Raw genomic sequence first — 27,652 nt, forward strand, 5'->3', positions numbered from 1 at the left:
GATACATCATCATTCCCCAAAGCCAGAACAGAATGAAGAACAACAGCAACTGTCCATCAGCCTGTGAATCCAAACATTGTATCACGCTGCTCTCTGGGGGGAGTCCCCCACTCGTCGTTTGATTAAGGAGCTCCTTTGACAACACCTTCCAAACTCACGACCACTACCATCTAGAAGGACAAGGGCAGCAGACACATGGGAACACCACCGCCTGGAAGTTCCCCTCCAAGCCACTCGCCATCCTGATTTGGAAATATATCACCGTTCCTTCACTGTCACCGGGTCAAAATCCTGGAACTCCCTCCCAAACAGCACTGTGGGTGTACCTACAGCACATGGACTGCAGTGGTTCAAGAAGGCAGCTCAGCAACCACCTTCTCAAGGGCAACTTGGGATGGGCAATAAATGCTGGCACAGTCAGCGAAGCCTACATCTCCATGAATTAATAAAAACAGGATGCAGGACTATTCACCCTGAATGTGATGAACCAAATCATGTTTGGCTAATAAATATACAATAACTTAATATTAATATACTATTAATATGCAATAAATCCAGCTCATCCAAAGATTGATTGAAAACTGTTTATTTAAATTAAATAAATTATCACAAATACATAAATATTGTTCAGATGTCATAATAATATATCAATTTATAAATATCTTCCCAGTCATTTCAACACCCACTGGTTGGGACAGTTACAGTAAGGGTGGAGTGATGGTCCAATGTCCTTTATGTTGGATTCCTTACTGAGGGTCAGTATTTGGCCTTTAAGAGTGTGAAGTCCCGGACCACTTTATTCAGGTAGGTTTCCAGGTCTCGGAAAATAATGTAACCTTGAAGCTTGCTGTACCAATCATAGTTGGGGTTCAGGATATTGTTGGGGAGAGTCAGGTCCAAGGGCTCTGGTGATGTGCTGTTCAGGGCTGAGAGCTGGAAACACACAAACGGAAAATAATCTAAATGAGGCAGAGGAGCAGAGAGATCTGGGAGTATAGATTCACTGCAGATCATTAAACAGGAGTTAATAAGGCCATCAACAATATAAAGCAAGACCTGGGCTTCATTTTGAGAGAAGTAGAATTGAAAAGCAAAGTAGTTTTGCTAAGCTTCAATATTACCTATTTTAACCTTGGTTAGACCATACTTGGAATACTGAGAAGAGTTCTGGTGTCCATATTATAAAAAGGATATAGAGGCCCTGGAGGAGGTGCAAAGAAGGCTTTTAAGGATGATAGCTAGAACTGATGGGCATATCTATCAGAAAAGATTGAACAGTCTGGGGCTCTTTCCAACAGAAAAAAAAAACTGAACTAATTAAGGTCTATTAAAATTCTAAAAGGGATTTGATAGGATAAACGCTCCGGGGGAGGTGGAGGTATTGTCGCTGGTCTACTAATCCAGGGACCCTATTGCTCTGGGAACCCAGGCTCGAATCCCACCACAGCAGATGGTGGAATTTGAATTCAATAAAGGTCTGGAATTAAAACTCTAATGATGACCATCAAACCATTGCCGATTGTCGTAAAAACCTATCTGGTTCACTAATGTCCTTTAGGGAAGGAAATCTGCTGTCCTTACCTGGTCTGGCCTACATGTGACTCCAGACCAACAGCAATCTGGTTGACTCTGAAATGGCCTAGCAAGCCAATCAGTTGTAACAAACTGAAAAGAAATGAAACCAGGCGGACCACCTGGCATCAGTTTAGGTACCAGAAATGGCAACAGCAATCTCAGCCCTGTCGACCCTGCAAAGTCCTCATAACCAACATCTGGGGCTAGTTCCAAATTGGGAGAGCTGTCTCACAGGCTAGTCAAGCAACAGCCTGACATAGTCATCCTCACGGGATCATACCAGATAATGTCCCAGAGTCCACCATCACCACCCCTGGATATGTCCTGTCCCACCAGCAGGACAGGCCTAGCAGAGGTGGCAGCACAGTGGGATACAGTCAGGAGGGAGTTGCCCTGGGAGTCCTCAACATCAGCCCCAGAACCCATGAAGTCTCAAGGCATCAGGTCAAACATGAGCATGGAAACTTCCTGCTGATTACCATGTCCTCCTTCAGCTGATGAATCAGTGCTCCTCCATGTTGAACACAACTTGGAGGAAGCACTGAAGGTGGCAAGGGCACAGAATGTACTCTGGGTGGGGGACTTCAATGCCCATCACCAAGAGTGACTTTGTATCACCACCACAGACCAAGCTGGCTGAGTCCTAAAGGACATAGCTGCTAGACTGGGTCTGCGACATGTGGTGAGGGAACCAACAAGAGGGAAAAACATACTTGATCTCATCCTCACCAACCTGCCTGCCACAGATGCATCTGTCCATGACAGTGTCCTTGTGGACGATGAAGTTCCGCCTTCACACTGAAGTTAGCCTCCATCATGTTGTGCGGCACTACCACCATGCTAAATGGGATAGATGTCGAACAGATCTAGCAACTCAAGACTGGGCATCCATGAGGCTCTGTGGGCCATCAGCAGCAGCAGAATTGTACTCGAACACAATCTGTAACCTCATGACCCGGAATATCTCCCACTCTAAAATTACCATCAAGCCTGGTTCAATGAAGAGTGCAGTAGGGCATGCCAGGAGCAGCACCAGGCATACCCAAAAATGAGATGTCAACCTGGTGAAGCTGTAACACAGGACTACTTGTGTGCCAAACAGCATAAGCAGCAAGTGATAGACAGAGCTCAGCAATCCCACAACCAATGGATCAGATCTAAGCTCTGCAGTCCTGCCACACCCAGTCGTGAATGGTGGTGGACAATTAAACAACTCACTGGAGGAGGAGGCTTCATAAATATCCCCATCCTCAATGATGGAGAAGCCCAGCACATCAATGCAAAAGGTAAAGCTGAAGCATTCGCTGCAATCTTCAGCCATAAGTGCCGAGTGGATGATACATTTCAACCTCCTCCGGAGGTCCCCAGCATCACTGAACTGAAGGGCCAAATGGACTACTCCTGCTTCTAGTTTCTATGTTTCTATCACAGATGCCAGTCTTCAGCCAATTTGATTCACTCCACGTGTTATCAAGAAACGGCTGAAGACACAGGATATTGCAAAGGCTATGGGCCCTGACAATATTCCAGCAATAGTACAGAAGACTTGTGTTCCAGAACTTGCCATGCCCCTAGCCAAGCTGTTCCAGTACAGCTACAACACTGGCATCTATCTGGCTCTGTGGAAAATTGCCCAGGTATGTCCTGTACACAAAAAGCAGAACAAATCAATCCTGGCCAATTACCGCCCCATCAGTCTACTCTCCATCATCAGTAAAGTGAAGGAAGGGACCATCGACAGTGCTATCCAGCGGCACTTGCTTAGCAATAACCTGCTCACTGATGCCCAGTTTGGGTTCTGACAGGGTCACTCAGCTCCTGACCTCATTACAGCCTTAGTTCAAACAAGGACAAAAGAGCTGAACTCCCAAGGTGAGTTGAGAGTGACTGCCCTTGACATCAGAGAAACATTTGACCGAGTGTGGCATCAGGGGAAAACTCTCCGCTAGCTGGAGTCATACCTAGCACAAAGGAAGATGGTTGTGGTTGTTGGAGGTCAGGCACCTCAGTTCCAGGACATCACTGCAGGGGTTCCTCAGGATAGTGTCCTCGGCCCAATCATCTTCAGCTGCTTCATCAATGATCTTCCTTCTATCATAAGGTCAGAGGTGGGGATGTTTGCTGATGATTGCATAACGTTCAGCACCATTTGTGACTCCTCAGATACTGAAGCAGTCCATGTCCAAATGCAGCAAGACCTGGACAATATCCAGGCTTGGGCTGACAAGTGGTGACAAGATTGGGTCAGAGGTTAGGAATCCTACAATGAGTAACTCACCTCCTGACTCCCCAAAGAGTGTCCACCAACTACCAGGCACAAGTCAGGACTGTGATGGAATATTCCCCACTTGCCTGGATGAGTGCAGCTCCAACAACACTCAAGAAGCTTGACACCATCCATGACAAAGCAGTCGCTTGATTGGCACCCCATCCATAAACATTCACTCCCTCCACCACCGACGCACAGTAGCAGCAGTGTGTACCAAGTACAAGATGCACAGCAGGAATTCACCAAGGCTCCTTTGACAGCACCTTCCGAACCTTTGACCACTACCATCTAGAAGGACAAGGGCAGCAGACACATGAGAATGCCACCACTTGAAAGCTCCCCTCCAAGCCACTCACCATCCTGACTTGGAAGTAGATCGCCGTTCCTTCACTGTCGCTGGGTCAAAATCCTGGAACTCCCTCCCTAATAGCACTGTGGGTGTACCTGCACCATATGAACCCCAGTGGTTCAAGAAGGCAGCTCACCACCACCTTCTCAAGGGCAACTAGGGATGGGCAATAAATGGTGGCCCAGCCAGCGAAGCCTACATCCCGTGAATGAGTTAAAAAAAGAGAGACATTCAGGGAATCCCAGTGAAACCCAGCAGCTTTCAGGATCCTCTTTTTCAATTCTAAAATTAACTCACAACAAAAGCTCTAATTTTCTACGAACATTACGGAGCTGCACATGTGGTTAACAGTAGAAGCTCACTTTTACTTCACAGCTCGACGGATTAAAACTACACAGGAGTTAGTCTATTGCCCGAGTGCTACCGGCTAGAATTTAAATTTCAATTAGTCATTAAAACGTCTGAAGCCGCTCAACAGAAATGATGCTGAACCAAGGAAGGAGATGTGAGGACAGGTGATCGAAATCTTTGTCGAGGTCAGATTGAAGGAGAACTTTTAAAGAAGTGAGAGAGGCCGAGAGGTTTAGCGAGTGAATCCCAGGGCTGAGGGCACGGCCGCTGATGGAGGGATGAAGGAAGTGGCATTAAAGGGCAGAATTACAACAGCACAGCTATCTCCGAGAGTTGTAGGGCTGGAGAGGGTTACAGGGATGGGGGGGGTGGGGGGGGGGGGGGTGGGGGGGAGGGGGGGTTCAGGCTGTGGAGGGGGAGAACTTTAAATTTTAGTTGTTTTGGAATGAGGTAGGTTGGCAAGCACAGGGGTGATGGGTGAACGCAACTTGGCGTGAGCTAGGGTGCAGGCCGCAGAGGTCGGCGTGTGGGGTGCTGGACAGGAGAGCATTGGAATTGCCAAGCCCGGAGGTAGGGAAGGCATGGCTGAGGACAGGATACAGCTAGGTGATGTTACAGTGATGCAGGTAGGTAGCCCTGGCAATGGGGAGACCATGGGGTCAAAAGCTCAGCTCAAGGTCAGATAGGATGTTGAGGTTAGGAACTGTGTTGTTCAGCCGGAGACAGTGGCCGGGGAGCGGGGGAGGGGTGGTCAGGGGTGGGGGTGAGATGGAGCCAATTTTGAGGGATCTGAAGACATTGGCTTCAGTCTGCCTAGTGTCTAACTGCTGGATGTTGTGGCTCGTCATGAACTGGGTGTGTGGGCACCACAGAGATAGTGAACAAGTCGAGAGAGATGGTAGTGAGGTGGAGCTTACATACATACTGGCGTCCACGTATACCCAGAATATGACCTCCACACTTTCAGATGATGTTGGCAAGGGACAGCACGTAGCTGAGAATGGGGAGGGGGTCAAGGTTAGATCCTTTGGGAGCTCCAGAGGTAGGGGTGTTGGAGAGATTTCTAGCATCCACACTATTTTGCAGGGGCAGTTCTGAATCTGACTGGATACAAGAGCGAAAGAAGGAAAAGGGAGTGTCACTGGGCTGGACAATAGGGCGGGGGGAGGTGGGGTTAACATTCCAGGACAAAGATCTTTCATCAGAACTGGAGAAGGTTAGGGAAGCAGTTCAGAGAAGGTTTACTAGACTAATATCAGGAATGGGTGGGTTGTCTTATGAGGAAAGGTTGGACAAGTTAAGCTTGTATCCACTGGAATTTAGAAGAGTGAGAGGCAAATTGATTGAAACATATAAGTTCCTGAGATCCTTGTCTTGACAGGTTTGATGTGGAGAGGATGTTTCCCCTTGCTGGAGAATCTAGAACTAGGGGTCACTGTTTAAAAATAAGGAGTCGTCCATTTAAAACAGAGATGAGGAGAAATTTTTTCTCTCTGGGGGTTGTGAGTCTTTGGAACTCTCTTCCTTGGTGGTGGAAGCAGAGTCTTTGAATATTTTTATGGCAGAGCTGGATAGATTCTTAATTAACAAGGGGGTGAAAGGTTATTGGGGGTAAGCAGGAATGTGGGGTTAAAGTTACAATCAGATCAGCCATGATCTTATTCAATGGCAGGACAGGCTCAAGGGGCCGAGTGGCCTACTCCTGCCCTAGTTTGTATGTTTGTATGTATATAACAGGTTTTAAACAAATACAGAGGCAGGGGAAGGTGAGGGGTTGTGGCGCTGGGGGAAAGAACAAAAGGGAAGGCCTGTGTTAGGGTGGTAGGTAGGACGATTAAAGGAGAAAAGGGATGATGCCAGATGTGCTGAGGGGTTCTAGCATGTTATTTTAGATTTCTAACATCCACACTATTTTGCTTTAATGGAGAGATCACAGGGAGTGTCTGCTGTTAGAGAATGTTGGATCTCCTCCAAAACAATAGAGCAGAGGAGGAGAGGGCACCCTGACCCTGTGGTTCGTTTATTAAAGCACTCGGTTTGAATTCTTTCTTCTTTGTTACCTGTCTATTGAGCTGGGAGACCAAATCTCCGATATCGAGTGAAATAGCTTGAATGGAATCAACCAGGGTTGATCCTTGAGTTTGGGTGAGTTCGTGGATCCGCTTCGTGTCTACATGGATCCAGAATACTTGGAGATCTTTCCAGTTTCGCTGCAAACGTTCTACATCCTGAAGAGAGAGAAGAGAGATGTCAAAAAAACCCAATCTGGTTCCCAGGGAACAAATGGCAAACTGGGAAGGGACCAGAAAGATGAGATTTGGTACCTGTGTATCCAGCCAATGTTCATAGTCCACCTGACTGCTTGGGAGACTTCTCAACTTCAGGCTGTAGTCTTTAAATGATGGGTTTCCAATCTTCACTTGCTTCTGAATTTAACACAAAAACACATTTGGCATTGGCTAAATTGAAGTAACTGATGTCAACTTTGAGTTTGATGAAGGGGGCAGTAACAAAAGATAGAGGAAGAACTTCATTATTTATAGCTCATAGGCCATTCGGCCCATCTGCTCCAAGCTCCACATGAGCCTCCTCCCGCCCTACCAGCATATCCTTCTATTCCTTTCACCCTGATCCAGCTTCCCCTTAAACCATTCCCTGTGGGAGTGAGTTCCACATTCTCACCACTCGCATTGCTACAAGAGGTTTCTCCTGAATTCCCTATGGGATTTATTACTGACTGCTTGATATTGATGACCCCTCTGGTTCTGGTCACCCCCACCAGTGGAAACAGCTTCCCTGTGTCTACCCCATTAAATCCTTTCACAATTTTAAAGACCTCCATCAGGTCGTCCCCTCAGCCTTCTCTTTTCTAGAGAAAAGAGCCCCAAACTGTTCAATCTTTCCTGATAGTTATAACCTCTCGGTTCTGGTATTATCCTTGTGAATCATTTTTGCACCTTCTCCAGTGCCTCAATATCCTTTTTATAATATGGAGACAGAATTGTGCACAATTCTCCAAGTGCAGTCTTAGCATTTTCAAATATTTCATTGCATTTCTCTCTTTAGGTTGATAAATGTTTATCGGGTAAAGGGTATTGAGAGGCATGGGGTAAAGGGGAATAAGTGGAGTTGAGGTTGAGGTGAGCCATTATCTAACTGAATGGAGGAACAGGTTCAAGGAGCCGAATGGCCAGCTCTCATTCCTATTTTAACACCTGTAATCTAACATTGAAGTGAAATTGCCCACGCTTACATATTTTCCAATCAGCGTGCGAACATCTTGCAGCATTTTCCTGGAGAGGGCTGCGCTCTGGGTGAAAAGTCCTTTGAGGCTGGTCTGAACCATTGGAGCAGCTGTGGTCAAGGCAACAAGTGAGAAGACCAGGAGAGTGAAAGCAGCATTCATGGTGCGACCTGATAGAAAGAGATAAGTTTCAGTGAGTTCAGTAAGACAAGTACCTTACACAATGAGCTTCGTGAAGACATCCCCCACCATTATCATTGCCTTTATCATCAACAACTTGCATTTATATAATGCCTTTCGCATAGAAAAATATCCCAAGGTGCTTCACAGGAGCATTATCAGATGGAATTTGACACAAAGCCACATGAGGCGACACTAGGACAGGTGACCAAAAGATTGGTCAAAGAGGTCAGATATAAGGAGCATCTTAACGGAGGAGAGAGAGGCAGAGAGGTTTAGAGAGAGGATTCCAGAGCTTAGGAGCCCAGGCAGCTGAAGGCACGGCCGCCAATGGTAGAGCGATTAAAATTGGGGATGTGTAAGAAGTCAGAATTGGAGGAGCACTGACATTCTCAGAGGGTGGTAAGGGCTGGAGGTCGATACAGACATATGGAGGGGCCAAGCTATGGAGGGATGAGAATTGGAAGATTAGGACTTTTCTGGATCAGGAACCAATGTTGGTCAGTTGGTGGAGGTGGGGAGATGGGTGAACAGGACTTGGTGTGCGTTAGGATATGGGCAACAAAGTTTTGAGTGGCCTCAAGTTTATGGAGGATGGAGCACACTGGAATAGTCGAGTCTGGAGTTAACAAAGGCCCAGAGCCATACAGAATCTCTTAGCTCCCTCCCCACACTGGATCACTGACCCCATCTTCACACTGGATCATTCCCCCCACTCTCCACACTGGATCACTCATCCCCTCCCCACACTGGATCACTTGCCCCTACACCCCCCACCCCCCACACTAGATCACTCAACCCACTCTTCATTCTAGATCAGTCACCATCACCCCACTCCACCATGGATCACTCATCCCACTCTCCACGCCGGGTCACACAGCACACCCTCTACATTGGATCATGCAGCTCTAACTCCAGGCTGGATCACTCAACCCCCTGTCCACACTGGATCACTCAGCCGTCTCTCCACTGTGGTTCACTCAGCCCTCTTTCTAGAGTGGATCACTCAGCCCCCTCTTCATAGTGGATCGCTCACTATGGATAATTCCAATCTCTTACCTGTCAGTTTGGTTGTGAACTCTGGTCGTTTCGGTGTTACCCTGTAGACTGACTGGGAGCAATGTCGCTCAGGTACCTCCTCACTCTTTGATAGTCTGGGTTTGAAGGACTGACGTGACATTCTGCCTTTTTGTAGTTGTCTGAGTGAAAGATCCTCCCACACATGAAAGATTAAGTTTTCTTAAATTTCCCAAGCCACAAATAATGTCTAGGTTTCATTTGTTAACTTGTGTTTGATATTGGATGTTGGTTTCAGAACTCCAGAACCGATAACTGCTGACATGGGCTTTATTTGTGACGATGTACTGAAAGCAATTTTTGTTCTGGAGAATGACATTATCTTTCCACCTTCCTTCTGCTCATGTTGATTCACTCCTCAGCTCTGCTCAATGTTTTACTTCATTCCTAACTAATTAATCTCCTTCATAAAACAAAAACAGAAACAGAAATACCTGGAAAAACTCAGCAGGTCTGGCAGCATCGGCGGAGAAGAGCAAAGTTGACGTTTCAAGTCCTCATGACCCTTCAACAGAACTAAGTAAAATTAGGAAAGGGGTGAAATATAAGCTGATTTAAGTGGTGTGGGGGGGTGGGGGTTGTTGGGACAAGCAGCCAGTGATAGGAGGAGATAACCAAAAGATGTCACAGACAAAAGAACAAAGAGGTGTTGAAGGTGGTGATATTATCTAAAGGAATGTGCTAATTAAGAGAGCAGGACAAGAAAGGTACAGATAGCTCTAGTGGGGGTGGGGTGAAATGATACTAAAAGGGCATAAAAGGTATAGATACACAATGGGTGGAAATACATTTAAAAATAATGGAAATACGTGGGAAAAGAAAAATCTATATAAATTATTGGAAGAAACAAAAAGGAGGGGGAAGAAACGGAAAGGGGGTGGGGATGGAGGAGGGAGTTCAAGATCTAAAGTTGTTGAACTCAATATTCAGTCTGGAAGGCCGTAAAGTGCCTAGTCGGAAGATAAGGTGCTATTCCTCCAGTTTGCGTTGAGCTTCACTGGAACAATGCAGCAAGCCAAGGACAGACATGTGGGCAAGAGAGTGTTGAAGTGGCAAGCGACAGGGAGGTCTGGTTCATGCTTGTGGACAGACCGAAGGTGTTCCACAAAGTGGTCACCCAGTTTTTTGTTTTTTAATCTCCTTCATATTCATCTGTGCAAAAACAAAATACTGCGGATGCTGGAAATCTGAAATAAAAACAGAAACTGCTGGAAAGACTCAGCAAGTCTGGTGGCATCTGTGGAAAGAGAAACAGAGTTAACATTTCGAGTTGGATATGATTCTTCTTCAGAGCTGAAGTAATCTGTAGAAGTGTCATTTTCAATCAGAAATGCCAACTCTGTTTCTCTCTCCACAGATGCTGCCCGATCTGCTGGCCAGGATTTTACGTTGGGTGCGCAGTAGGCGGGCCTGACTCACTGGAATGTAAAATGATGCGCGATGATGTCGGGTGTGCGTCCTGACATCACCGCGCAGTCTCGCCATATTTCGCTAGGTGGGCGCGCGCCGGAGTCGGCTCTGTGCCCACCGACAATTGAAAGGCCTATTAAGGCCATTAACAAGATAATTCATTTCAAGTTTACGCTGCCCGTCCATCCCTTACGGTTGGCAGGCAGCCGAAAAGGCCAAGCAGCCTTTACGTTTAGGATGAGGTTTCCTAAGGCTTTTATGAATTAAATAAAAAATTTTTTGGAAAAATAAGAACAAGCCCCATCTCGTGTGACACAGTCACATGAGGGGACATGTTTCATTACATTTTTATTGCATCTATTTATTTTTTTCAAAAGCGCTTCAACCTCCCTGAGGCAGTGAAGCACTCTTTCGCGCGCATGCATGAAGGGGCACTGGATCCATCTCTCCCTCCTCCCTCCGCCTGCACAGGTAGCACTACCGCTTGTGTATTGTGCTGGGTGGGCCTTAATTGGACCGCCCACATAAAACGGCAGCGCAGAGCCGATTGCGGGCAGCAGTGGGCTCCACAACCATCCCACCCACACCCACCGAGCCCGCCCCACGTGGGAAAACTTCAGGCTGCTGAGTTTTTCCAGCAGTTTCTGTTCCTATTTCTGTTAAGACAGGGAGGTTTTGTGGTTCAGTGGATAGCGTCCCCACCTCTGCCCAGAAGCTCCAGGGTCAAGCCTCACTTCAGGACTTGGCGGCTGTGGGAGGTGCATTCGTAATGTGGCCAAACAGGTCGATTACCAGCCTGTAAATCCTTCCAATACACCTGATGGCTGGCGGTGAGGGTGGGAGAGTTTCCTAGTCAGCCATACTGCAGAAGACAACTGCAAACCACTGCAGTACTTTGCCAAGTATAATCATGGAGCAGTCCAATGAAAGCCCATGGTCACCAATGCCCTCTTAGGGCATGGTACCGGGAGCGGAGGGTTTCTGATAATCTGTACACTGACCAGCCCATTCAGACTGAAACAGCTGGTGCACAACCTCTGACATTGGATTCCCACCCCTTCCTTCCTCCCCCTCACTCCAGGTTCCTGCTCCTTCTTTACTGCCCCTCACTCCAGGTTCCCTTTCCCCCTCACCAGATTCCCTTTCCCCCTCACTCCAGATTCCCTTTCCCCCTCACCAGATTCCCTTTCCTCCTCACTCCAGATTCCCTTCCCCCCACTCCAGATTCCCATTCTTCCTCACTCCAGGTTACCACTCCCCCTCACTCCATACTCCCACTCCTTCCCCATTCCCTCTCACTTAGAAGTTTAATTTCTCCAATGTCATGGCCACCCTTTCAGATAGCAGCCTTCACCTCTCCCATAACTGCTCTGCCTCTCCCTTTTTCCAATTTGCCCATCGCTTGGACATCGTTTCAGGCCCTCGTCACCACATCTTTCCTGCTTGCCTTTCACTCTTGGGAAATGAACTAAATTGAAAGATAGAACTTGCATTTCTATAGCGCTCCCTTAGGGCATGCCAAAGAGCTTTCGAGCTAATGAAGTACTTTTTGAAGTGTAGTCACTGTTGTAATGCAGGAAACCCAGCCAATTAATGCACAGCATGATCCCACACACAGCAATGATAATGACCTGGTAATCTGTTTTAAGGATGTTGGTTGAGGATAAATATTGACCCAGGACACAAGGCAGAACTCTCCTGCTCTTCTTCCAAATCATTCCATGGGATCTCCTCTTCAACCAGGAATATTTGACAAGGGGACTGTGAGATTTTGGGGCTGTTCCACCTCCTCAGTCACAATCCTAAGTTTAAGATCTGTCACAGGCTCTGAGGTAAACAGCCCCGTTGTAATTCCTGTGACTGGTCAGTGCGTCCATCAGGTAACCGTCCACACGGCAGAAAACCCTAGAATGTTCCGGAAATTTAGTTCAAGCTGTGAAATATCCATCGACGTAAAACAGAGTGTGGAGATTTCCTGCTTTCCCCACTCCCACTAAGAGCAGAGACTGTGACAGAATCAAACCAGAGAGACTGGGATCGTCCTCCATTGAGCTGGAGAAACAGAGAGACTGGGTTTCTGTAGCTTTTTCCCAACCTCAGAACACCTGAAAGTAGTTTGGGTCAATGAAGTGCTTTTGAAGTGTCATTCTTATAATAATGAAGGAAATGTGGCAGCCAGTTTGTGCACAGTCAGCTCCTACAAGCATCATCGTGATAATGACTAATTGTCTGTTTTTGTGATGTTGGTTGAGGATTAATATTGTCCAAGGCATTGAGGAGAATGCCCCATGTTCCTCTTCAAAGGGATGCCATGGGATCTTTCCTGCCCATCTGAGATGGCAGAGAGGGCTTCAGTTGAATGTCTCACAGAATATTAACAGCACAGAAGGAGGCCATTCGGCCCATCATGTCTGCACCGAATCTCCAAATGAACATTATGACTCTGCCATTGCCCTGCCTTTTCCCTGTACCCCTGCACATTGTTTCTATTCAAATAATCAACTAATGCCCTCTTGAATGCCTCAATTGAACCTGCCTCCACCACACTTCCAGGCAGTGCATTCCAAACCTGAGCCACTCACTGTGAAAAGTTTTCTTACATCATATTTGCTTGTTCTGCAAATCATTTTAAATCTGTGCCCTTTTGTTCTTGGCCCTTTTACAAGCAGAAACAGCTTCTCCCTATCTATTCTGTCCAGCCACTGATGATTTTGAACATCTCAATCAAATCACCTCTAGGCCTTCACTTCTCCAAGGAGAACAGTCCCAACCTCTCCAATCTATCCTCATAGCTGAAGTGCCTCATCCCTGGAACCATCTGGAAGATAGCACCTCCAACACTGCAGCACTCCCTCAGTACTGACCCTCTGACAGTGCGGCGCTCCCTCAGTACTGACCTTCCCATAGTGCAGCGCTCCCTTAATACTGACCCTCCGCCAGTGCAGCACTGCATTAGTACTGACCCTCTGACAATGTAGCGCTCCCTCGGTACTGATCCTCCGACAATTCAGCACTCTCTCAGTACTGACCCTCTGACAGTGCAGCACTCCCTCAGTACTGATCCTCCGACAATTCAGCACTCTCTCAGTACTGACCCTCCAACAGTGCAACGCTCCCTCAGTACCCACCCTCTGACAGTGCAACACTCCCTCAGTACTGAACATCTGACAGTGCAGCACTCCTTCATTACTGACCCTCTGACAGTGCCGCATTCTCTCAGTGCTGACCATCTGACACTGCAGCACTCCCTCAGTACTGACCCTCCAACAGTGCAGCCCTGCACTATTCCTGGTTCTCCGCCAGTGCAGTGCTCGCCCAGTACTGACCCTCTGCCAGTGTAGCACTCCCTCAGTACTGACCCTTTGTCAGTGCAGCACTCCCTCAGTACTGACCCTTCGTCAGTGCAGCACTCCCTCAGTACTGAACATCCGACAGTGCAGCAGTCCCTCAGTACTGACCCTTCGTCAGTGCAGCACTCCCTCAGTACTGAACCTCTGCCAGTGCAGCACTCCCTCAGTACTGACCCTCTCACACTGTAGCACTCCCTCAGTACTGACCATCCGACAGAGTACCCTGCATGGTACTGCACTAGGAGTGTCAGCCTGGATTTTGGACTCAATTATCTGAAGTGGGATTGTAACACGTATTATTCTGACTCAGGCCGATGGATAAATACTAAGCTGCAGCTGTAATGAATGGATATAGCCGACAGAACGTCCCTGAATTTCTGATACACACTCCTAATGGATGAGTTTGCAAGTCAGTGCCTCTGTCAGTGGCTGAGGCTCCCTGTGATAGATGCTCCCAATGAGCCCACCTTCTAGGTGGTTAGGTTCCCAGGGAGTGAGGCTCCCTGCATGTTAGGCTCCCAGGGGGTGAGGCTCCTGTGTGTTAGGCTCATTGCCTGCTGCACAGATTAAGAGAGGTACCCCACTTGGAGGCACTCAGCTGTAATGTGGCTACAGTGAAATGAACAATGGTCTGACCAATGATGGGAGTATCAATGGTCACTGCTCAGGTATTGAATTTGATTTTCAAGTGGGAGTGTTTGGTTACGTGGTGTGGGTGATACTGAATCTTTGGTTAATTTCCCACTGGTCTTTCTGATGTGGATCCAAGGCTGGGTTGAGCAACAAGACTTTGAGTTGACTTTTGCCTGGTCTGCGCTTTTGCAAAGACCAATTTCCCCCCAAAATGTTCCTCTTTCATTACATTAACAATGAAATATATAGAAACCTTTCCTTTGCTGAATTACACTGAGTTTAATAATCTGTTTGCTTTCATTAAGTGGTTACTTTTGGTTTAGCATCTTAAATTCCAAGAAAGCAGAAGACTAACTGACAAGTCTTTGAGTCTCACTTGTAAATTCTCTACCCACGCTTCCCAAGCAGGATTATTTGACACGGGGACTGTGAGATTTTGGGGCTGTTCCACCTCCTCAGTCACAGTCCTAAGTTTATGTCACAGGCTCTGAGGTAAATAGCCCCATTGTAATTCCTGTGACTGGTCAGTGTGTCCATCAGGTAACCGTCCACCTGGCAGAAAACCCTGGAATGTTCCGGAAATTTCATTCAAGCTGTGAAATATCCATCGACATAAAACAGAGTGTGGAGATTTCCTGCTTTCCCCACTCCCACTAAAAGCAGAGACTGTGACAGAATCAAACCAGAGAGACTGGGATTGTCCTCCATTGAGCTGGAGAAACAGAGAGACTGGGTTTCTGTAGCTTCTTTCCCAACCTCAGAACACCTGAAAGTAGTTTGCGGCCAATGAAGTGCTTTTGAAGTGTCGTCCTTATAATAATGAAGGCTAAGGGGAGGTTTACATTTGGCTAGAGTAAATAAGGAGAAACTGTTTCCAGTGGCTTGATGGTTGGTAACCAGAGGGACAGAGATTTAGTTTAATTGAGAAAAGAGCCAGGGAGGAAATGAGTTTTTTTTTACATAGCTGATCTGGAAGGTGCTGGATCTTTCAAAAGGAAATCAGATAAATCCTTAAAAATAAAACAGTCGCAGGGTTATGGGGAAGGAGCAGAGGGGAATGGGATAGCTCTTTCAATGAGCTAGCAGAAGCAACATGGGTTGAATGGCCTCCTTCATGGTTTTCTGAATGTCGTGGAGGCAAGCTCTCAGCTAACATATCACTGTCCTGACGTCTGTTACTCTCAGCCGAGATTTGGTTACGGGCTGGGGAGCTGGGATTTGTGATACCTACGCTCGGGGCAAAGGAAACTGAAAACTACTCTCAGAGTCCGTTTATGAGAGGGCATAGGTCATGGAGCACAGAGTACAGAAACAAGCAGTGAACGTAGCACTAACCTGGCATCTCTATAGCACCCTTCAAACCACAGGATGCCCCATAGCTCTTCACAGGCAACGACATGCTTTTTGAATCGTAGTCACTATTGTAATGCAGGAAATGTGGCAGCCGATTTATGCATAGCAAGATCCCACAAACAGTCATGTGATTATGACCGGGCAATCTGTTCTTTAGGGATATTAGTTGTAAGATAAATATTGGCCCCAGGACACTGTGGAAAACCCCCTGCACTTCATCAGAAAAGTGCAATGGTGTCATCTCTAACCCCCTTAGAAGGCACTTTAACCTCTCACCTGAAAGAAAACTCCAATATTACAGCCCCCCTCGGTACTGTCCCCTTGAAAGCCCAGCACTCCCTCAGTACTGACCCTCCAACCATGTGGCACTCCCTCAATACTGCACTTTGAGTGTCAGCCTTGACCCTCCTCCTCAAAGCCTTTAGACTAGAGACTTAAACTCACCATTGTGCCTCAGGAACAAGAGAGAGGAAGAAAGAGAGAGATAGGGACACCAACTGAGTCATGGCTGATAATTGACGGCCACAGAGCTTGTGACCATCTTTGGAAGTGGAGAGTTGTGCAGTTATCCTGGGTGTTGCTGGTTGATGCAACCCTCATTAAGCAGCAGGCTCTGAAATCTGCCTCTCTGTCTCTGGTAACCAGCATATCTCCTCTAAATTCTAATAACTGTGTGTTGCATTACAGAACATTGTACAGGCACATCCCTGGTGCCAGTCAGACAGAACCTCAACAGCACATGTTCCAGCAGGGTTTCTTCACACTCAATATTCAGCTATAGGGCAAACTGAATCAGGGGCCCAGCTTAACAAAACTCACTGCCCAGTTGTGATATTTTTCAAATGAAGTGTTGTCCTGTTAGAACAATGTTATTCCTGATAAAGAGCTGGAGGCTGACTCACAATCTGAATATCCAACCCGATTCCATCCCCACTCATCACTCTTGAGAATCTACTGAGGCCCCCCGGGCTATAGAGTCATTATGACCATTCAGCCCATCATGTCCATGCCAGCCAGTGACCATAATGTCACTGGAAGGAAGTGTTCGGCTTTCTCCTGCTGCAGCTGCGCTGGTATGTCCTGTAGCTGGTGATTTCTTCAGTGCTGTCCTGAGACGGTCCAAGTCCTTACTAATATGCCTGGGTCCATTCGTCACTCTCGTTATAACCATGGACATTTTCACAAAGCATTTCCCTTCAACATTCCCCTCTGTCCCACTGTGACACATGAAATCCTCAGGCTGACTTGCTTTCTCTCCCTGGTCCTGACAATATCCATTGACTGATCTTCAGCTATTTGTCTGCTGGAATTTACCCCACCTTATGCCAGCTCTTTACACTCTAATCGTGGCCTACCTTTTCCTCTCTGTGGATGTTTCCTTATGTTGATTGTATTCCTTAGGTAGATAAGTGTACAGTGTTATTTTGATCCTAAGCCAGTGGGTGAAATATGAAACTAGACATTAATGCTTTCCTTGATAGTGGGTTTATTCACAGAATGCAGCATTACATATGTCTGCTTCTGACCTGCTAACCCAGTGTGCCAGCAGTCTCTCTTTATAAGTGCTCTAGGCATTTAATTAAACAATGCCCTTCACATGTGTGCCTTAACAATATAATTAACATACCATTAACACACAAGGCCTTGATGAGATCACACCTGGGGTACTGTGTACAGTTTGGTTTCTTGATCTAAGGATATACTTGCCATGGAGGGAGTGCAGCAAACGTTCATTCGACTGATTCCCAGGAATGAGAGGGTTGTCTGCTGAGGAGACTAGGAGACTGGGCCTTTTTCCCTAGAGTTTAGAAGAATGTAATGGATAAATTCTTAAGGAGTTTGATAGGATCAATGCTGGGAAGATGTTTCCCCTGGCTGGAAAGTCTAGAACAGGGGGAATAGTTTCAGGAAAAGGGGGCTGATCATCTGGGACTGAGATGAAGAGAAATTTCTTCACTCAGAGGGTTGTGAATCTTTGGAATTCTCTACCCCAGAGGGTTGTGGATGATCAGTCATTGAGTATGTTCAAGACTTGGGTCGAGAGCTTTTCAGGTGCTAACGGGATTAAGGGAGATGGGAAGAGTTCAGGAATGTGGAGTGAGGAACAGCCTTGGCCTTACTGAATGGTTGAACAGGCTGGAGGGGCTGAGTGACCTCCTCCTGCTCTTGTTTCTTGTTATAGAATTTGTCTAATGCCCTTAGTCTTAAACTGACGATGCTGTTAATTCTTAAATTATTCATTAGCGTGAAAGTTTTCATCCAATCTATTCAGGTCTCCTTCTGATTTACCCTCAGGCTGTGTCTCTGTTCCATATCCCTGCGAAATTGCTTTTTATTTGTTATCATTTTGAATTGCTATATAACTTTTGACAGACCAACACACTATCATCTTATGATCAAACTTAAGTTTTCTCATTTTGTGTTCCCTGGGCTGGAACACTCATTCATCTCTCATCTTCCTTGCATTTAGGAGCCCCTAGGTTTCTCTTTTCTCTTATTCTAGGTCCTTCTCTATATCAATAACCTTCTCCACCATTCATCTAACCCGATCTGCTGTACAGTTAAAGTGTCCACCCTATATTTATCAGCTTCCTGCAGTCCCCTTGCCCTCAGCATGCGACACTGTCTTCGTTGTCCTATGACTGACTCACTCCATCCTGATGGACTCTCCCATGGCCTCCCTCAAGTGGGCTCTAAAGAGCCCCTGATGGGAGGAGAGCAGAGAGACCCCCTCGTATCCCAACCAGATATCCCTCCTCAGTCCAAGGAACAAGATAAAGAATGAAAGAAACCCAGACTGAGTGGTTACCCAGTTTATGTTAGTCTTTATTGCAAGGGGATTTGAGCACAGGAATAAGGAAATCTTACTGTAGCTGTACAGGGCCTTGGTGAGACCTCATCTGGAGTATTGTGTACAGTTTTGGTCTTCTTACCTAAGGAAGGATGTACTGACCATAGAGGGAGTGCAACGTATTTTCATCACGCTAACCCCGGAGATGCCAGGATTGCCCTATGAGGAAAGATTGAGGAGACTGGGCCTGTAATCACTCTAGAGTTTAGAAAAATGAGAGGTGATCTCACTGAAGTGTACAAAATTCTCACAGGGCTTGACAGGGTAGATGCAGGAAAGACGATTCCCCTGGTCGAGGGTCTAGAACTGGGAGACACAGTCTCAGAATAAGAGGTAGGCCATTTAGGGCTGAGATGTGGAGGAATTTCTTCAGTCAGAGGGTGGTGAATCTTTGAAATTCTCTATCCCAGAGAACTGTGGAGCCTCAGTCATTGAGTATGTTCAAAGCAGACAGAGGTTGATAGATTTTTAGAAACCAGTGACATTAAGGGATACGGGGAAAGTGTGGGGAGATGGAGCTGAGGTAGAAGATCATCCATAATAGAGTTAAATGGAGGAGCAGGCTCGAAGGGCCAAATGGCCTGCTCTAGCTCCTATGTTGCTATCTGCTGTTTGCAGGATCTTGCTATGCACAAGAAATGGCGACTGTCCTCAGAGTTACTGCACATCAAAATAATTGGTGTTCCTGAGGAGTTTGCAACCTGACTGAGAAATGGAAATCTGACCTAGTCTGAAATCAAGTGGTTACAGAGTCCTGACATAACCTGCAAAAGTCACTCAGTCAGTGATTGGGGAATAAGATTGATTCAATGCACTGACTCCAGACAACCCTCAGTCTTTGAATCAGCCATATTATTCCTTTTTGCTGCAATATCCCCTCCATCCTGAAAACTATTTGCAGCTCCCCAAGTGTAAAAAGTCCCGAATATACCACAAGGGGAGAGTCTTTCTCAGAAGAGGCACAATTTAAAGTAAAGGTCTCCGCGCTGAAGAACTGAATTTGTACTTGAAAGTGTTGATGTGGTGGGAAGATTCCACTAGCCCTTCACAATCAGATTCACGTTCCTGCTCTGGAAGGATTCTCCTTTCCGAGGGCTTCCCCAGTCACCTACCAGACAGCCCCCAGAGATGCTGCAATTTCGCATCTTTCCAGCCCCAGGAAAATGAGGCTAACCACTTCCCTTTTACAGAAACTGTGTCACCAAACTCAGGAAAACTCATCCGTGACCAATATATTGGGTTTCCTGTTAAACTGGCCATGTATTTATATCAGGTTTATCACCATAAATCAATATTCACATTAAATAATCACCATAACTCAATATTTATGAAGCAATGGTGACATGAGGAAAAACTTTACCACGCAGAGAGTGGTTAGGGTCCGGAATGCGCTGCCTGAGAGTGTGGTGGAGGCAGAGCCAAATGTGGCTTTCAAAAGGGAATTAGATAATTATCTGTAGAGAGAAAAATGACAGGGCTTCAGGGCAGGAAATAGGATGAAGTGCATTGCTCTAGCAGAGAGCTAGCTAGGACACAATGGGCGCAATGTCCTCCTGCTGCACTGTAACCATCCAATCATTCTTTGAGACGATTTACACATGGCAAATCAATATTCATATCAAAATACCACAACAGACCAATACATCAAATTATCACAGCTAATCAATATTTACATATATAAATACACATTTTCTTTTTCTATTTATTAAGAATCTATTGCGAGTGTACTGCTGCAGTTTCATTTACATTTGTTTGTTTTTGACCCTGTCTTTCGATATGTGATTAGTTTTCGGTTGGAAAGCCACAGGAACAAAAGTGATATCTGACTGTAAAAAACTCCCGTACGCACCCCCTAAAACCACAGTGCATTTTTCATTATGAAATTTTCACATTTACAAACTAACTTTGTCTTTACTGCATCTGGTTGTGGTGGGTGGGTCAGAACACCAGGCACCCTATAAATCTCCCAGGCAGTGTCAGTAAGCTCCCATCTCGTGTCCTGCTGCGAGTCATTAAATCAGAACCCAGGTTCCAATTGTCAGAATCACTGAGGTAAAGTATAACTTCTCAGCATTAATGATTTAATCTTAATCTGATATTTAATCTCGGTCTGATATTTAATCTCCATCTGATATTTAATCTCAATCTGATATTTAATCTCCATCTGATATTTAATCTCAGTCTGATATTTAATCTCCATCTGATATTTAATCTCCATCTGATATTTAATCTCAGTCTGATAATTAATCTCCATCTGATATTTAATCTTGATCTGATATTTAATCTCCATCTGATATTTAATCTCGATCTGATATTTAATCTCCATCTGATATTTAATCTCAACCTGATATTTAATCTCAGTCTGATATTTAATCTCAATCTGGTATTTAATCTCCATCTGATATTTAATCTCTACCTGATATTTAATCCCCATCTGATATTTAACCTCCATCTGATATCTAACCTCAATCTGATATCTAATCTCAATCTGATATTTAATCACGTTCAGATATCTAATCTCAATCTGATATTTAATATCTTTCAGATATTTAATCTCAATCTGATATTTAATCATGTTCAGATATTTAATCTTGAGCTGATATTTAATATCGATCTGAAATTTAACCTCAACCCGATATTTAATCTCATTCAGATATTTAATTTCAATCTGATATTTAATCTTGATCTGATATTTAATCTCGATCTGGAATTTAACCTCAACCTGATATTTAATCTCATTCAGATATTTAACCTCAACCTGATACTTAATCTCAGTCTGATATTTAATCTCAGTCTGATATTTAATCACATTCAGATATTAATCTCAATCTGATATTTAATTTCAGTCTGATATTTAATCTCGATCGGATATTTACTCTCGTTCAGATATTTATCTCAACCTGAAATTTAATCACGTTCAGATATCTAATCTCAGTCTGATATTTCATCTTGATCTGAAATTTAACCTCAACCTGATATTTAATCACATTCAGATATTTATCTCAATCTGATATTTAATCTCAATCCGATATTTAATCTCAATCTGATATTTAATCTTGTTCAGATATTTATCTTGATCTGATATTTAATCTCGATCTGAAATTTAACCTCAACCTGATATTTAATCTCGTTCAGATATTTATCTCAATCTGATATTTAATCTCGATCTGAAATTTAATCTCAACCTGATATTTAATCCTGATCTGATATTTAACCTCATTCAGGTATTTAATCTCGATCTGATATTTAATCTTGATCTGAAATTTAACCTCAACCTGATATTTAATCTCATTCACATATTATCTTGATCTGATATTTAATCTCGATCTGGTGGTTAAACTCAATCTGATATTTATCTCGATCTGATATTGAATATCGATCGGATATTTAATCTCGGTCTAATATTTATCTCGTTCTGATATTCTACCTCAATCTGATATTGAATCTTGATCTGATATTTAACCTCAATCAGATATTGAATCTCAATCTAGTATTTAACCTCAATGTGGTATTCCTGTAATCTGACCTCTGAAGGGATTTGCATTTCTCTATCGCCTTTCACAGCTTCAGGATATACCAAAGTTCTTTGCAGCCAACGAAGTACTTTATAAAGTGTAGTCACTGCTGTAATGTAGGAAATGTGGGAGTCAATTTCCACAGGAAGATCCCACAAACAGCAATGTGATCATGATCAGATAATCTGTTGTAGTGATGGTGATTGGGGCATTAATACTGGCCAGGACACTGGGAAGAACTCCCCTGCTCTGAAACAATGCCAAAAGATAGAACTGGATCCAGATGGAGCCTCATGTGTCTCATTCGAAATATGCACTCCTGACAGTGCAGCACTCTCTCAGTACTGACCCTCCAACAGTGCAGCACTCTCTCAGTACTGACCCTCTGACAGTGCAGCACTCCCTCAGTACCGACCCTCCATCAGTGCAGCACTGCCTCAGTACTGACCTTCCAACAATGCAACACTCTTTCAATTCTAACCCTCCAACCATGCAGCACTCCCTCAGTACTGAGCCCCCTGACAGTGCAGCACTTCCTCAGTACTGCCCCTCCAACAGTGCAGCACTCTATCAGTACTGATCCCCCGACAGTGCAGCACTCCCTCAGTACCGACCCTCCATCAGTGCAGCACTCCCTCAGTACTGACCATCCAACAGTGCAGCAGTTGTTCAGTACTAACCGTTCAACAGTGCAGCACTCCCTCAGTACTGTACGTCCAACAGTGCAGCGCTCCCTCAGTACTGACCCTCTGACAATGCTGCACTTCTTTTTATTGCTTCATGGGATGTGAGTGTCGCTGGCTGGGCCAGCATTTATTGCCCATCCCTAATAGCCCTTGAGAAGGTGGTGGTGAGCTGCCTTCTTGAACCATTGCAGTCCATGTGGCGTATGTGCATGCTAGTGAGTTTGGGGAGTGAGTTCCGGGATTTTGACCCAGCAACAGTGAAGGAACAGCGATATATTTCCATGTCACTATAATGAGTGACTTAGAAGGGAACTTCCAGGTGGTGGTGTTCCCATCTATCTGCTGCCCTTGTACTTCTAGATTGTAGTGGTTGTGAGTTTGGAAGGTGCTGTCTAAGCAGCCTTGGTGAATTCCAGCAGTGCATCTTGTAGATGGTACACACTGCTGCTACTGTGCATGGTGGTGGAGGGAATGAATGTTTGTGGATGTGGTGCCAATTAAGCAGGCTGCTTTATCCTGGATGGTGTCAAGCTTCTTGAGTGTTGTAGGAACTGCACTCATCCAGACAAGTGGGGAGTATTCCATCACACTCCTGACTTGTGCCTTGTAGGTGGTGGACAGGCTTTGGGGAGTCAGGAGGTGAGTTACTCGTCACAGGATTCCTAGCCTCTGACCTGCTCTTATATCCACAGTATTAATATGACTAGTCCAGTTCAATTTCTGGTCAATGGTAATGCCCAGGATGTTGATAATGGGGGATTCAGTGATGGTAATGCCATTGAACATCAAAGGGTGATGGTTGGATTCTCTCTGGTTGGAGATGGTCATTGCCTGGCACTTGTGTGGCATGAATGGTACTTGTCATTTGTCAGCCCAAGCCTTGGTATTGTCCAAGTCTTGCTGCATTTGGAGATAGACTGCTTCAGCATCTGAAGAGTCATGAATGGTGCTGAACATTGTGCAATCATCAGTGAACAGCCCCACTTCTGATCTTAAGATGGACTCCGGAGTTGTGAATCGCTTAGCTCTGTCTATCGCTTGTTGCTTATGCTGTTTGGCATGCAAGTAGTCCTGTGTTGTAGCTTCACTACGTTGACACCTCATTTTTAGGTATGCCTGGTGCTGCTCCTGGCATGCCCTCCTGCACTCTTCATTGAACCAGCCTTGATCCCTTGGTTTGAGGTAATGTTAGAGTGGGGGATATGCTGGGCAATAAGTTTACAGATTGTGTTCGAGTATAATTCTGCTGCTGCTGATGGCCCACAGGGCCTCATGGTTGCCCAGTCTATCCCATTTGGCATGGTGATAGTGCCACACAACACAATGGATGGTATCCTCAGTGGGAAGGCGTGACTTCGTCTCCACAATGACTGTGCGGTGGTCATTCCTACTGACACTGTCATGAACAGATAAATTTGTGGCAGCAGGTTGGCGAGAATGAGGTCAAGTATATTTTTCCCTCTTGTTGGTTCCCTCACCACCTGCAGCAGACCCAGTCTAACAGCTATGTCCTTTAGGACTCAGGTGCTACTGAATCAATGTTGGCGATGGACATTGAAATCCCCCACCAAGAGTACATTCTGCGCCCTTGTCACCCTCGGTGCTTCCTCCAAGTGGTGTTCAACATGGAGGAGCACTGATTCATCAGCTGAGGGAGGGCGGTACATGGTAATCAGCAGGAGGTTTCCTTGCCCATGTTTGACCTGATGCCATGAGAATTCATAGGGTCTGGATTCGATGTTGAAGACTCCCAGGGAAACTCCCTCCCCACTGTATACCACTGTGCTGGGTCTGTCCTGCCAGTGAGACAGGACATACCCAGGGATGGTGATGGTGGTGTCTGGGACATTATCTGTAAGTTACGATTCTGTGAGGATGACTATGTCAGGCTGTTGCTTGACTAGTCTGTGAGACAGCTCTCCCAATTTTGGCACAAACCCCCAGATGTTAGTCCACAGGACTTTGCAGGGTTGACAGGGCTGAGTTTCCAATCCCTAGGTCAATGCTGAGTGGTCCGTCCGGTTTCATTCTTTTTTGTTGACTTTTGAGCAGTTTGACACAGCTGAGTGTCCCACTCAGACATTTCAGGGGCAGTTAAGAGTCAACCAAATTGCTGTGGGTCTGGGGTCACATGTAGGCCAGACCGGGTAAGGACATTAGTGAACCAGAGGGGTTTTTAACGACAATCAGCAATAGTTTCATGGTCATCATTAGATGTTTAATACCAGATTTATATTGAAGTCTATGTCCACATCCACCATGGTGGGATTTAAACCCAGCTCCACAGAGCATTGTCCTGGGGCCCTGGAATACTAACCCAGTGACAATACCACTACACCACTGCACTCCTCCAGTACTGACCCTCCGACAGTGCAGCGCTTCCTAAGTACTGACCCTCTGACAGTGTGGCACTCCCTCAGTACTGATCCTCTGACAGTGTGGCACTCCCTCAGTACTGACCCTCTGACAGTGTGGCACTCCCTCAGTACTGACCCTCTGACAGTGTGGCACTCCCTCAGTACTGACCCTCTGACAGTGTGGCACTCCCTCAGTACTGCAGTCCAGTGCCAGCCTTGTGGCCAATTCTCTGGAGTGGGATTTAATAGTCACTCAAAATTTAGAGTGCTGCACATTGAGCCATGGTTAACACTAACTAGAAGATGACTAGCAGTGGCTAGGGTGACGTTAATGCTTGATCGGCAAATGGAATGTTGTCATTTATTGCAAGTGGAATGGAATATTAATGCAGGGAAGTTTAGCTACAGTCATATAGGGCATTGGTGAGACCACATCTGGCGTACTGTGTAGTGCTTTGGCCTCCGTATTTAAGAAAGGATATAACTGCATTGGAAGCAGTTCAGAGAAGGATCATTGCATTGATACCTGGCTTAATGGGTTATTTTACGAGGAAAGTTGGTCAGTCTGGGCCTGTATCCATTGGAGTTTAGAAGAATGAGAGATGATCTTTTTGAAATATATCATATCCTGTGAGGAATTGACAGGTTGAATGCAGAAAGGATGCTTCCTCTTGTGGGAGAGACTAGGACTAGGCTACACAGTTTAAAAATAAAGGGGTCTCCCATTGAAGATGGAGATGAGAAGAAATGTTTTTTCTCCCAGAGGGACATGAGTCTTTGGAACTCTCACCCCCAGAGAGTGATGGAGATAGTCAGTGAATATGTTTAAGGCAGGGGTAGATAGGGTCTTGACTAATAAGGGAGTCAAAGGTTATCCGGGGTAGGTGGGAATGTGGTGTTGAGGTTCAGCCATGATCTTATTGAATGGCAGAGCAGTCTCGAAGGGCTGAGTGACCTACTCCTGCTCCTAATTCATATGTTTTTATGTATTGATTAGTGTCGGTTACTCTTGACAATCTTCTGATGATCTTTCCAGATCGGATTGATGGCGGTGATTTTGCTGCTGATCGTCTCGGTTACCCTCTTCACCATCTCTTCGTCAACTGATTCCAGCACCCTTAACATCACCTTCCAAAGAAGCCTGAATCTATCCAGGAAAATCCTGCAGGATGTCCGAGAATTACTTATAAAATATGTAAGATTCACAATTCTCTTGATTTCCAGATTGGGAGATGGGAGGTTCAGGATAGCTGATGGTACAATTCAGATTCAGGATCCTGATAACTGATTGGTCATGGTGCTGGTCTAATCGCCTTTAGTTCAAAGTCCACCATGTGATTTTCAGAATTTGAGCTTCATAAATCTGGTCATTTTTGGCTTGACACCAGCAGAGGTGACCAGGAAGTTAGCGGATTGTTATAAAAACCCAACTGGTTCACTCATGGTTTTCGTTGCTGGCCTGTCAAGGCAACACGTGCTCCCAGTAACACACAAGGCAGGTCAACTCTTCATGCTGTCCGGTAAAACACCAACTACAATGAAGGAAGGAGCTATCAGCCCCATCTCAAATGTTTATACTGATGATAGGGTCAAGATAGGACACTTTTCACTCTGGTGGGGGTGGGGGTTGTTGGGGGGTGGGGTGGGAGGGGGAGTGATGGCACGAGGGCAAGAATCTTAAAAGTAGAGCCAGGCCATTGATGCGTGATGTAAGGAAGCACTTCTTCACACAGAGGAGTAGAAACCTGGAACGCCCTCCCCTCCAGGTGTTGGGGTGGGGTGGGTGGGGCGAGGGGTTCAGGGGTCAATTGAAGCTTTCAAGCCTGAGGTGGCTGGATTTCTGTTGGTAAGGGGCATTGACAGGTATGCAGCATAGGCAGAGAAATGGAGTTAAGATGCGGATCAGACACAATCTGACTCAACAGTGGGACTGAACTGAAGCAGTCCATGTCCAAATGCAGCAAGACATGGACAATATCCAGGCTTGGGCTGACAAATGGCAAGTAACATTTGCACCACACAAGTGCCAGGCAATGAACATCAACAAGAGAGAATCTAACCATCACCCCTTGACGTTCAATGGCATTGCCATCATTGAATCCCCCCTAAAAACATCCTGGGGGTTACCATTGACCAGAAACTGAACTCGACCAGCAATATAAATACTGTGGCTACAAGAGCAGGTCAGAATCTAGGAATCCTATGGCAAGTAACTCACCTCCTGACTCCCCAAAGCCTGTCCACCATCTACAAGGCACAAGTCAGGAGTGTGATGGAATACTCTCCACTTGCCTGGATGAGTGCAGCTCCCACAGCACTCAAGAAGCTTGAAACATCCAGGACAAAGCAGTCTGCTTGATTGGCACCCCATCCACAAACATTCACTCCCTCCACCACTGATGCACAGTAGCAGCAGTGTGTACCATCTACAAGATGCACTGCAGAAACTCAC

The 27,652-nt window shown here is 45.7% G+C and overlaps 1 protein-coding gene across 1 annotated transcript; it reads right to left on the reverse strand.

Annotated features, from left to right (window-relative positions):
* Nucleotides 1–756: 756 nt before the first annotated feature.
* Nucleotides 757–9,148, reverse strand: LOC121282893 (cardiotrophin-2). Its single transcript, XM_041196703.1, has 5 exons — nucleotides 9,028–9,148; nucleotides 7,798–7,958; nucleotides 6,869–6,970; nucleotides 6,605–6,772; nucleotides 757–933 (listed from the first exon to the last, which is right to left on the reverse strand). The coding sequence occupies exons 1-5, from the start codon at nucleotides 9,146–9,148 to the stop codon at nucleotides 757–759; spliced, it is 729 nt and encodes a 242-aa protein (XP_041052637.1).
* Between the last annotated feature and the right edge of the window lie 18,504 nt (nucleotides 9,149–27,652).

Source organism: Carcharodon carcharias, chromosome 10, assembly GCF_017639515.1.
Source record: "Carcharodon carcharias isolate sCarCar2 chromosome 10, sCarCar2.pri, whole genome shotgun sequence".
NCBI lineage: Eukaryota > Metazoa > Chordata > Chondrichthyes > Lamniformes > Lamnidae > Carcharodon > Carcharodon carcharias.